Below are 12805 nucleotides of genomic sequence, written 5' to 3'. Positions count from 1 at the left end.
GTGGAATTCGTCTTGTACCGAGGCCGTCAAAACCAGATCCTTACATTTTAAAATTTTTCGTCGCACTGGCTGTCTATATGATCTCCTTAAATACCACAATGTTAGCGCCCATACAATTCGTTTGCTTAAAAACGAAAAAAGAAACAGCTGGAAAAAGTTCTGTTCCAATCTAAACCAATCTCACGTGTACAAGAAAACCCACACCATTTTCATGTCTATTTGTAGTTACACCACCATAGAATAATGTCATGTTACCTGTTGTTATACATCCTTCGCCTTGCCATCTCGTTTCTTGTAACGCTACTACATTTACCTTATATCTATCTATTGCATTGACTAGTGTATTAAGTGCTCCTGCTTTATATAACGTTCTTACATTCCAAGTGCCAATCCTGAATCCTTGTAGTCCGGACTGTTTCCGTTGTGTTTTGTCCAGATCTCTGTCCCGAAACTTTAGTTTTGGTTCCTTAACAATTAAGATTTTTACAGTGACGGGTTGTTAGCCTATCGCCAAACCCCAACCTGGAGGATCAGACTGAGCCAGCTAGTTAAAGTCAGCTCATAGCTCGGGGCTCCGGGTTTGCCAAACCCGTAGTGCTAATTACCTAGCACGCCCCTGGGGGGGGGGTATTTTATACCCTATATCTAATTATTTGATTTTACATAAATCTTTTAACTCATTTTATGGTTTAGATAAAAATAAATTGGCACCGGTCCAATGTGCGACCTACATTATAGGTATTTGACCTATGTCCTATACTGGAATTTTTTTTAGTTATTATAGTTATTAATTCATTTATAATAAATTAATTATCCTGAGTTTCGTTTTTTACTCGTTCTCTTGCATTCCTTTAATAGTCCACCATACTCTTCGTTGTTTCTCACTTTGGTACAACGATTATTATTTTAATTTAGTGTTGATAATAATTGTAGGTAGCATGTACTAGGTACCAATATTGTTAAATAATATCCATGAGTTCAATAATAATAAGTGCTATTTGTACTGTTGAATTATCTGGGGGGAGGGGGGAATTATACCTTTATCTCTTAAAAAATGGTCAGAGGGGGCACTTGCCCCCCCCCAAAATGACGCCACTGCTGAATAGTGTACACTGTAAAATGAAGTCACTTGCATGCAGATGTATGCAGTATTATAACGAACAGAAATAATATTGTGTATAAGCTGATAATCTAATGGTTAAACATAATTGTTTACGAATTACCTATGGTTATACAATTTGTTTGTCATATTACAAAACATTAATACAGTGGTAAATTTGTAGAACAAATACGGGCCGACGGTGGTCACTATTACAAGTTCCCGGTACTATAAAGATTATAATAATATTGTTAAGTGCATTGAGAGCCGGAGCAATATAAATAATAGCCGTTGACAAATTAATTTATTTTGTCAAACGATATAGAACTTAGAATTTTGGTTGTCATATATCTAATATTTTATTATTAAACTATACATTTTTTTAAAAAATTTTATTAAATCCATGAAATATGCATATAAATATTCTTAAACCCAAATATATGCGAATTGATACAAAAAGTAACAAAATATGCAAAATTATGCAACAAAAACTTTTATATCTGAAATATACATACTATGAATCGAAATTGTATCGAATCAGAATTTCAATATGCACTTTCCAGACAAATATGCAAATGCATAAAGTTCCGAGCCTTGGTCATGACTTTTATAGCAGGTAAGAGAAATAATATAGTTGAGTTGCGTCCCCAAGATGGGACACAAAGTTATCTGTTGAATTTACTACCTGAAAAATATACCTTTTTGAGTAACGCAAGTAGTATGCAGCCATCGTAGCGACTTGAAATTTAAACTGAATACTAATATTATTATTCTGTAATGATGATCTGATTTCCAAAATATTTTAAGTTTCTTTGTACAATTTATAGATATTTGAAATGTCTATGTTGTCTGCCCTTATTAAGTTAAATGTCCACAAAAAAATTAGTACAACAAAAATTCTTAAAAGTATAATACAAAGTTTCTCAAACATTGTCCTTAATTGTATGAAAAATTGAATATCAAAATTTTTTTAATTTATTTAAAACATTTACATGTCTATTAAAAGTAAGTCGTAAATATTTTATAGTTTAACTTTACTACTAAAATGTGACTAAAATTGTGTTTGTTATCCAACATCAAAATGCACATGAGTCATCTCAACTGCAAGACGCACACGAAAACTGTTACGAATTAATAATGTTAATAATGTTGAAATTTGAACGTTTAAAACTGAATAAATAACATACGTTATTGTTTTATTCAATATAAAATTTAGTGCGAATGCATTTATAAAAAAAAACCATGGTTTTTCCGCCATTTTTCTTTTCAAGATTTTTTAAGCTTAGATTATAATAGTCCAATCTGTTTCTGATACGAAAAAATAAACGTATTAATATATTTACAATAATTTTTTTTATTTATTATTTATAGCTTCCAGTATAAATTATCATAGCTCGACAATTATTTTATAATATACAAGATAATGATACAGTCCATGAAATAAAATAAATGAATAAATATACAAGTAACTAATAACCAGTGGAGGTCATAAAAACAAAATATAAAGAGAATATTACAATGGTATGGCGATAATCAAAATTCGATTACAATACGTAGTAATAAAATGATATACGTTAATTATAAGTGTAATATAAACAGATAAAATAATAAAAATAGAAATTTGAACAAAAAGAATAATTTTAGTTGGTATTTTTGACAATGAGTGCATTTAAAATAGAGGAAATGAGAATAATTAGAGGGCTGATCAAGGCGTTCGGCTTAGAAATGAATAGAGGAAAAATACCGAAAATATGTTCAGTGGATATGTTTTAATTTATTGTTACTTGTGCTTAAGTTTTTGTAGGTATTGTATTAATTATGGTAGTCAGTGGCCTTGATTGATGGAACTTTTGCAGAGGTTATCTTGAACATTTTTTTGAGACGTGTATCCCTATAATTGGCTGTGTTGTCCATTGAGCAAAGGACGTATTTAGGAGAACTATAACGATATTTAATACACTCATAGGTATGATAAGTTTTCGCCGCACTTGACACAGCGCGAAGAGTGAACACAATAATTTTGTGTTTAGCCATGTGACTGGCATTTGACATTGTGGAGGACGGCGACTTAATGGCGATTTTTTTTATGCGGTTTTTGATTTTAACTGGAGTGATTGCGCCGCTACCGATCCTACAAATATGGTGGTTGTCGGCAACGACTTGCGTTTTTTGTGTTGAGGACGGGAATGCAGGAGGGTTAACCACGACAGCACGATCTTTAGGTCGGAAACACGTATATTTTTATAATAAAGAATAATAAATAATAAATTAGCGGGCGCCCAAATAAAACTTAATCATAAGATCTAATTAACATCAATAACATATAATATACAATAATAAAACCCGCTTTGATCTGCCCACTGACCACGTGGGACTAAATAATAAAAATTGTGACCTGGTTGCGACTGCACGGCTATTGAGATGGTACCTGGGTTTCGCCAATATGGAGGTCTCGCCGGACAATTCCACGTATATCCTCCGTGGATCAAGGAAAAGCCAAAATCTCCACAAGTGTCCGGACGCGGAGAACCGGAGCGCGAACGTTACGCTCAGTTACACCGCTCGAAAAGGACAAAAAAGGCTCGGCGGCCAACAGCAAGGTTTACGGCCGAGACACATGAGCGGAACCGCGGGAAGGGAGAGTATCCATAAAGATAGCGAAACTTGTTCCGTGTTCGAACATGGAGAGTTAAGTAAAAACGTTATGATTACCGAATATCAGCGTCCGGAGAAATCTCCACAAAAAATAATCTGAAGAGGCGATTACTTTTGTCTAAGACATTTTGAACCCGTACGACTGAATGTCCAAATTCAGATAAAGAAGTATCGATATCTGTTTCTGTTGTAAATGTTAATTTTTTATGTCAATCTTGCATGAACGAAATCAACAAGGCTTGGATGAGTGGAAACTAGCGTCAATTTCCTATAAATGACTTACAATTTGATCGTAGTTTATCCAACCCGAGACCTACGCATGAAGGAAGAAGGCGTCGACTTACATCTAAAGCCTTTTGGGCTGATGTGTTTTGCTAAGAAATTATTGAATGGTCCGTAATTAGAAATAATTTTGATTTATTCGGTGGAGTCGGATCGTCATCGTTATAAACGGGAACAGGTTGGTTGACGAGATCACTAGTAGAGTTATTTGCCGGCGTGGTATTTGCATTTGTGTTGAAATAATCGGTATCGAACCATCAGTAATGGCGTATCTGTTCGGTGAGATAAATATTTTAGATTTTTCACCATCATGGATGAATTAGACACATTTCGTTTGGATTTGGTGCTAGTACGTGGCAGAGTTTCGAATCAACACCCTTTTTTTGACTTTAATTGTTTATGATAACGTTATTTATTTATTAATACCGACCGATGGTATTGATAATAATATCAATAATAATCAACAAGCGTACAAATAACGGAGCAAGAATGGCACGGAATACATGCGTTCATGTTGAACGTTACGACCGAACTGATTTACAATACAAGAAGAAATGAGTACAATAGTAAAATATTATACAGGCTTAAACTCTATTTGAATTATGTGATTGTTGGTAAAAATTAATGTAATCTCAATTGATAACAAAAAAAAAAAAAAAACGCAAACGTTCGTATTCAAAAACTCTACTAATTAAATATTAAATACAAAAATATAATTGTAACAATACAACAAATTTTTCTACTACGGCGTTCTACCCATTTACTTTATAATCCTATGTTTAATATTATTAATTTAAAAACTTAAATAATTTTGAATTATTTCTTAGTGACAAAAAAATTATAAAACTCAGGTAGTTTGATCGATTTTACGAACCCTTATTTTTTATGCCGAATACAAATATTTACTACGAACGCTAATAGATACTTTTATACTTTTTACTAACTAAAATTGATTACAAATGTCAAAACATTAGCACGTCGAGTAATTTTTTAAGTGAATGTACTTATGTCAAAAATAGACGATGCCATATTTCGACCATTTACGAGTACAATAGTGCAATTAAATAAAATAATTTGTAATTATAATTTATTCATGTGCATTATATTTTGTATAAATTAAATTTTGATTTTTTAAACTAATAACAAACTTATAATACTCAGCATAACATTATTATTTATTGAAATAATAAATATGTATAAATGAGATCGAAATGCAAGTGCATATTGAAAAATTATAATAGATAACATTATAACTTCGATAGTGTACGATTTATTTAGTAAATCAGGCGACAAAAACCTGCTAATTTTTTAATGATATATTATATTTTTATTCAATTTAAAAACCAAAATATGAATAGATGGATGATAAAGTAACATAAGCTCTAAAACCCGTTTAATGTACCGCAATACAATAAAAACGGTTTAATTTATAAATAATGTATAACAATATTTTGAATACCTATTTATATAATTTATTATTTTTTATCATATAGTCTAATTGAATATTTATCGACATCAGTACTTTGTTTTTCTCGAATGAAATTGTACTAGCATCACTGTATATGTTGCAAGTGCAGTTACTGCCTTCATAATAAAAAAAAATAAACCAATATCAACTGATTAGAAATCAAATACTTGTATAAAAGCATAATATTATATCTATGATAATCATATCTCTATAAATTAGTAAATCTAATAGTAAACAATCCCACTGTTTAATTTAACAGTTTAAATTATTACTTTATTTATGTTTAATAAATATTTACCGAGATAAAAAGACTGTTGTTTACAGAGAAAATACCACATATAGTAAAATTAACTGAGCTGACAGACAATTGGTAGTAAAATAACTGTAGCTGAAAATTATAAATATGAATACAAAAATTGGAACAACAAAAAAATAGCATATCATAATATTTAATAATTTTACCTCTTCTTTAGTGTAAACATCCAAGTTCCGACTGTTCATTTCTGATACTAACTTTTTAGTTTTTGTTGCCTATAGAAACAATGCAATTGTAATTCAACTTTGGCTTCAATTCTGAGACAAAATTTAAATATTTAATAAAGGAATTCAATTTACTATTAACTAACATTAAATATGGGAACCATTATTGCCAGAAATACCAAAAAAACCAACTATATATATACTAAGCAATGTATTCTTATAATAGTTGGTTAAAATTATTTTGAAAAATAAAATTCTCTCCATTCATTTCACTGGACAACAGAACACGATTGATTATAATTAAAAAAAAATTTAATTTTTAAATATTTCTAAATCAACCCTACTTCTGGTTGTTCAAAAATGACGTAATGTTACGTTCTAAAACATAATATTAATAAACAATAATAAACATCTTATTGATGATTCACCTGTTTTGTTGTATTTTGCGCTGTAATGACGATCATCGAAAATCTGAAAGAATATTGTATTATCCACAGAATGAATTGCCAATTCGTTCTGAATATTGCGTCAACGTCACTTTTCATGTAAGAATGAAATACTTCAGCGTACACATCGAATAACGTTATAATAATTAAATGCAAAATGGACAAGCCCAAATGGATTCCGAACAGGTCATTAAGGTCTTTAATAGCTTCTCGTGTTATCCAATGTTTGATTCTTAACACTTCTATAATATTGGTCAGCGGAAATCCTTTGTTTTTGGGACGATAAAACTCATTTTCGTATACGATGACATGCGATAGCATACTATTGTTCATTGATTTATTTAGTTTATAATCAACCATCGAGTATTTCTCGGCGTCGTTTTTATTAATTTCGGTGTCCAATTTTTTCAAATCTTTATTGATTTCTCGGAATTTCGAGGACACCGTTAGACACTGGATTACGAAATGTAGTTCAGTGCAGCACAAGCTAAAGTTTTCAATATAGTGTAATAGAAAATACGTCGTCATTAATACGGGTTTGGTGTGATTGTTAAATATGTTCCACAGTTTATAACTATTAACAGGTAAAATAACGATTAAACATATGGAGATTATGATAAACGAGGAAAATTGTATACGACTTAAACACAAAGCGTTCGTTGGTATGTAAATCTCGAAACTCTCTAATGTTTTCTTATACTTGTGATATTTATACTTCATGTTATACAACTTAATGAGGCTTGAAAAAATGATTGAAAATGATACCACATTACATGCTGATGCACTAATTGATGAGAATGACCCTGCAATATAGTCATCGAACTCAAGTGAAACGAAAGGTAATAAAATCATACTAACTGTTCCTAAAATGAACAACAAAACGTTGAACATCTTTTGATCAGTGCTATAATCATACGTAGAATCGTGGAATATCATACCAAAATGTCGCAAATAGTACATTGTTGCGATACAAAGTTCACGTAGGTACACTACGTCCTTGTACCTAAACGATTAAATATATTAAATAGATAAATAAATACAATTGTTGTCCCACATTACTATATAAATCTACAGATACATTCAAGAGTGGCCGTACCATTACTGTTTTTAGACACCTGAATAGTGATGTACCCGTTAATTTTGTTGAGAGTATACTACGTTGACGAGTGTCTGAATATGGTTATGTTTATGATTTACAGGGTAGTGATGGTGAGAAAAGGTTGTAAATATTAACAAAAATTGAAATGCATACATTTTTATTTCATTGATCGCAATATCAATAGTTAGAATATAGATTATATTTCGATTGTTTATACAATCAATTCAAGCTTTATTAATCGTAATAATACCCTTTTCAAATTCCTTTGTCCAAGTATCCCAAATATTTTTATAAAAAAACAACCTGACAAATATAATATTTAAATTTCAAATTTTTCCATGGAACTTTCAAATAAAATATATAAATATATTTATACTCGTATTATATAAAGAATAATAAAGTTTGCTATTATCAACATTTTATACTTTTCAAGCTCCCCTCCCCGAATTGTTTTCTTACGTTCGCCTCTTGAATACATTAAACTATATTATTATTTAATATTGCTTCAGAGTTCTGAGTATTGATTGTTATAACCATTAAACGGCTTATGAATAATCTTACTGAATCGATTATTCGTATAATTAATTAATTAAATAATTTCAAAAAATAATTTCATTCGATTATTTCTATCACTAATTTTATTATTATCGCATTTAACGTATTATATTATATCGCTGTAAATATATAAATTTCGATTGAATTCCATAAGCTTAAAAAGATTGGGCAAGCTTTTCAGTTTACTACTGAAATCAGTGTTATACTGTTATTTACCTACTAGTTAGTTATTTTTCAATTATTCTCCGTGTTACATCATGTAGGTATTAATTTCGTGTAATGTAATAAATGTGATTTAAAATGAAAACAAAGTTTGAAAATGTTTTTAAAAAAATATAACAGAATATTTTTTAAAGATAAGTATGATTTTTTTAATAAATAAATTAAAACGTATTAAAACAGAAAAAAAAGAATTTCCATGAGACTATTGGTTTATTGGCAAGTACAGGTTATGGCAAGTACGGGTTATGGCAAGTACGGGTTATGGTGTGATAAAAGTGAAAGGGAATAAAAAACTTATACACCTAATGACAAATAATTCTAATTTATATTTTATGTCCACAGTGAATAATTATACGATATTTTACTTAACTTCCACCTATATATTGGATACGATGGTAGAAACAGAATGACGAATAAACTGAAAAAAAAAATATAAAATATTACTCAATCTAAATTCAAAATTTTTTTTAAATTTATATAAATTTAAAAAAAATGTTTATTCATCAATTTATTTCTACCATTGTAGAAATCTTGAATCTAGAATCTTGTATAAAAAAATCAAAAGTGAAAAATAAGGTATCATAACAATCCTATAGCTTTTTCTAAATTAACTGGTATATGTCAATTAGATCATATTAACTATCAAAGTCAAGCTTATTTTGAATATAAGTTTGTGTTGGTGTATCAAAATCATTTGATAACATTTTTTATTTTAAAACCATTAAAATTGAAAAGGTTGAAGTAGCTAGCATTTTAGATATGTTCACTCTGTTCGGTGCACCAACCATGCTACAAAGTGATAACGTTCGTGAATTGAATACAAGAATGAATACGTGAACCCATACAAGAAGGAAAATAATACATTGAAATAGAGTGAAAGTTTAAGATTTATTCAATATAATATATAGAATAAATCTTAAATCTTCATATTATGAAAAATAAAACTTTTCATAGAGAGATATGATGGAGACCTTAGGAAGCTATATTCAGTATGATCTCCGAAAATAGGAATTTCTTCAAATACACCAGACACTATTGTAAAAATGTAAATAATAAATATAACGAACAATTAACTAATATAGACAAATAATCATGCAAAAAATAAATATAAACTATGCAAACAAATATTTATGGAATATAAAAAGAATGCCATTTGAAAAAAAAATGTTATACGAGTAGTAATAGCTATAACTAGCTGTTTTGTACTTATTTTAAAAAAAAAGGTATGTTAAATATCAAATGAGGCACTGCCCCAACTAATTAATTCTAAGAGAGCGATTGTCCCCCTTGCCACCCCCCACCAGTTTATGCCTATGCATGAAAGGATTATGTCAACTATGCATAAATTAAAAAAATAAAATTCTAATAGAAGAGAAGGAACATAATAATACTTAGAATGAATACAACAAATCAGATATGTCTCATTCACCTGCTCTTCTAGTATGTTACGTACGAATCAAAACCCCAGGTCTTAACAAGTCAAAATGTGATCTACATTCACATTGATACACCATTGCAATAATAGCAATTTTATTAGAAAAAACGGATTTTATCACTTGGGTATTTTTTTATTAATCTTTGTTTTATTTATTAATTCAAATAATTTCGTTTTGGGACTAAATATGGTAAATTAAGACAACTTTATGCGAGATCATAGTTTATTATAAGTGCAGAAAAGTTTATTATGCTCAATGACGTTCCAGATCAAGATATTTGTCTTAGAAAGGCATCCGAATCCTAACCATAAAATCTTAGTCAAAGGTTTTTCAAATCAACATACCTACAAAAGTAAAGCACAAAACGTGCCTAAGTTTAAAATATGTTTAAATTTACTTAATATTGAAATTTTATTTTTATTTTAATTTGATTAAAATTTCAATAGTTTAATAATTCTAATGAACTGACGTTGTACAAATCTGAATAAACTTTTTTCAAAATATATATTTATATTGTATGTATGGATTTAATAACAATTTTGTATACATTAGATTAACTAAACGTTGAATACATTCGATTAATTAAATTGTTATTGTTAGTTAATAAAATATCTAGTTAGTATGTAGAATAACTTTTTGAAGCGTATATTTTTTAATTAATTCAGTACATTAACTGGAAGTACCATTAATTCTATAAAATAACTAGTTATTTTATAGAAATACGAAATTTTATACATTAACGCTAAGATATACATACCCGGTATGAAGTTCGTACCGTTAGTTTTAAGATATTTTTTATTTCATTATTTTATTATAATTTAGTTTACACTTTAATAAAGCATGAAACGATGGTTTCACTAAGGTTACAAATAAATAACGTTTGATGAAATGATGAACTCGTTGCTTTGATAATCATTTAGTTTTTACATCATTATTATTTTATGTTTAATCGTTAAAAATAATCACTTGGTGCATTTACACACATTAGTGTAAATAAGGCTCTAGTACACATCATGTGGGTGTCAAAAAATAAGTGGAAAAAATATTGAAACCGTTCACAAAATATTAATATATTATATCATAATTTTACTCGTCAGACCAAATAATGTTAATATTATTCGAATTGAAAACTTCGAATAAAAAATTATTCGACTAAATTTCAAACATGGATATTTGATAATTTTCATTTATTATATTTTTATAAACATATGGTTGGTAACTAAAAACTTTCTCTAGTGAACTGTAATTTGCTGACTAGCTAATGATCAAACATTTTATATTTTCTTAATAAAATAAGAGGTGACGTCACCAGGTTTCAATGCTTTATTTTTAATGTCCTTCATTAATTTTTTATCGGACAAAATAAAATGATGAGGTACCAATTAATACAAGGCTTATTACCACTGGTTGTTTGATGGTCTTCACAATGGCTCGGCTCACTCGGGTTCGGTGGCTGCGGCACTGATGATACGGTCGACCGAAGTTGATCAGCGCTCTAACCTAATGGCCGAAAGACACTGATACAACTGGAAAACGACAGACGACATGAAATATCTAATGGACGACGATGATACGGCAGACGATGATAGACACACCAAAGGGCACAGCTAAAACATTAGTAGCCGAGCGAGTGACAATCCTCTAACTAAAAGCCGAGAGGACTGTACACCGCTAACTTTGTAATGAGATAGCTGCATGCTCCGGAACTGACGATTTGCCGTTGTGTCCGATGGGTATATATGTTACCGGATGTGTTGAATTTTTAGGAAAAGATGACAATTCCTAGGAAATGATGACAATTCCTAGTAGCGGAAGGAAATGATATCATTGCCTAGGAATTGTCATCATTTCCGTAGTTTATTAGGCAATGTTATCATGCATTACTTTCTTACACGAAAGCATTGGAACTCGTGATGCTGCAAGTCATGTGGTACCGGCTTTACAATATAACTATTAGAACGATAACTAACTCGTAACGGCGACATACTAAAACCCGTAATTGTCACCCGTCGATAAAATGGTTGAGTGGAAAATGTCTATCGCATATCGCATACATTTATCGCTATCTTTATGTGTTTTATTAAAATTGTCCCTAACCTGTACATGCAGTATACCACCATTAGTAGTGTGCTCTTCTGAGTACAGTAGCAGTAGTATTTGTTATTTACACATTCAGTGCGTTTGTTAAAAATGGATCTCAATAAAATGCGAAATGAAATGCGAAATATTGGTTTACCAATAGATGAAATCGGCTCTTTGAAATCAGAGGAAGATATAAAAAATATTTTAAAGTCAAATGAAGACGAAAAAGTCGAAGAAAATGAATCGGTTACTAGTGACTTTGAACTTGGTAAAAAAAAACGTAATAGTTTAATATATTTAAATATAATTTACTGACTATAATATTTTTATTTAATTTATCAACGAAAACAGAATATACTGAATGCACGTTCAATCATCTCCACAAAATTTAGAAAAACAAGCTCAAAAAATGATTAAAACATCGAATAAAAAATATGATGAACTTAGTGTTGGAACTACAGTACGGCTGAGCATTCCTGATGTAGACCGCGCTCGTGGATCGCTGAGAAATGTACTAGCGGTTATAACTGAAGTTAAAGAAGATTTATACAAGCTATATTAGAATTAATTTAGTATTTTTATAGCATATTAATCATCGTCGTATTTAAACGCATAATGGAGATGCATTATAATTTTTTTTTTTTTTTTAATTATAGGCATTGAAAAAGGATTTTTAAAACATATGTACACGAGATCGGAAATAAATCCTTGCAAGGCAAATTTATTGAATCTAACTACTGTTTTAGAGTCAGCAGGTCACGCAGAAAAACAGATATCACTTCGGGAGGCAGCTACTGTAAATAGTATTTCAGGGGCACCAAGGATATACCCGATGTCAATGTAAAACAAAATGCAAGACGAACAAGTGTGCTTGCAGATCAGCATCTAGAATTTGTAAATCTAAATGTCATGGAGGTTTACCATGTGAAAATAAAACTGAGTAACTACGAAAAATAAAATGTAAAATATAAAAATTCTGAA

The 12805-nt window shown here is 29.9% G+C and overlaps 1 protein-coding gene and 1 pseudogene across 1 annotated transcript; one reads left to right on the top strand and one right to left on the bottom strand.

Annotated features, from left to right (window-relative positions):
* Nucleotides 1–5533: 5533 nt before the first annotated feature.
* Nucleotides 5534–6025, bottom strand: LOC112691251 (gustatory receptor for sugar taste 43a-like). The gene is made up of 3 exons (XM_025565408.1): nt 5967–6025; nt 5803–5892; nt 5534–5620 (listed from the first exon to the last, which is right to left on the bottom strand). Exons 1-3 carry the CDS (start codon nt 6003–6005, stop codon nt 5552–5554), a joined length of 198 nt encoding a protein of 65 aa, XP_025421193.1. The 5' UTR covers nt 6006–6025; the 3' UTR covers nt 5534–5551.
* Nucleotides 6026–12233: 6208 nt separating this feature from the next.
* On the top strand, nt 12234–12768 carry LOC112691248 (annotated as a pseudogene).
* The last annotated feature ends 37 nt before the right edge of the window (nt 12769–12805 follow it).

The sequence above is a fragment of the Sipha flava genome, unplaced genomic scaffold (assembly GCF_003268045.1).
Source record: "Sipha flava isolate LNK unplaced genomic scaffold, YSA_version1 582_pilon_pilon, whole genome shotgun sequence".
In the NCBI taxonomy this organism is placed as follows: Eukaryota; Metazoa; Arthropoda; class Insecta; order Hemiptera; family Aphididae; genus Sipha; species Sipha flava.
The sequence above is the reverse complement of the archived record's forward strand: the minus strand, read 5'-3'. Positions and strand labels throughout refer to the sequence as shown.

Excerpts from the sequence above, each read along its gene's own strand:
- LOC112691251 (XM_025565408.1), bottom strand. The coding sequence starts at position 6,005 with ATGAACAGTCGGAACTTGGATGTTTACACTAAAGAAGAG. Across the intron at positions 5,893-5,966 it reads ATGTTTACACTAAAGAAGAG|CTACAGTTATTTTACTACCA; the intron begins GTAAAATTATTA and ends TATAATTTTCAG. Across the intron at positions 5,621-5,802 it reads ACAACAGTCTTTTTATCTCG|GCAGTAACTGCACTTGCAAC; the intron begins GTAAATATTTAT and ends TTTATTATGAAG.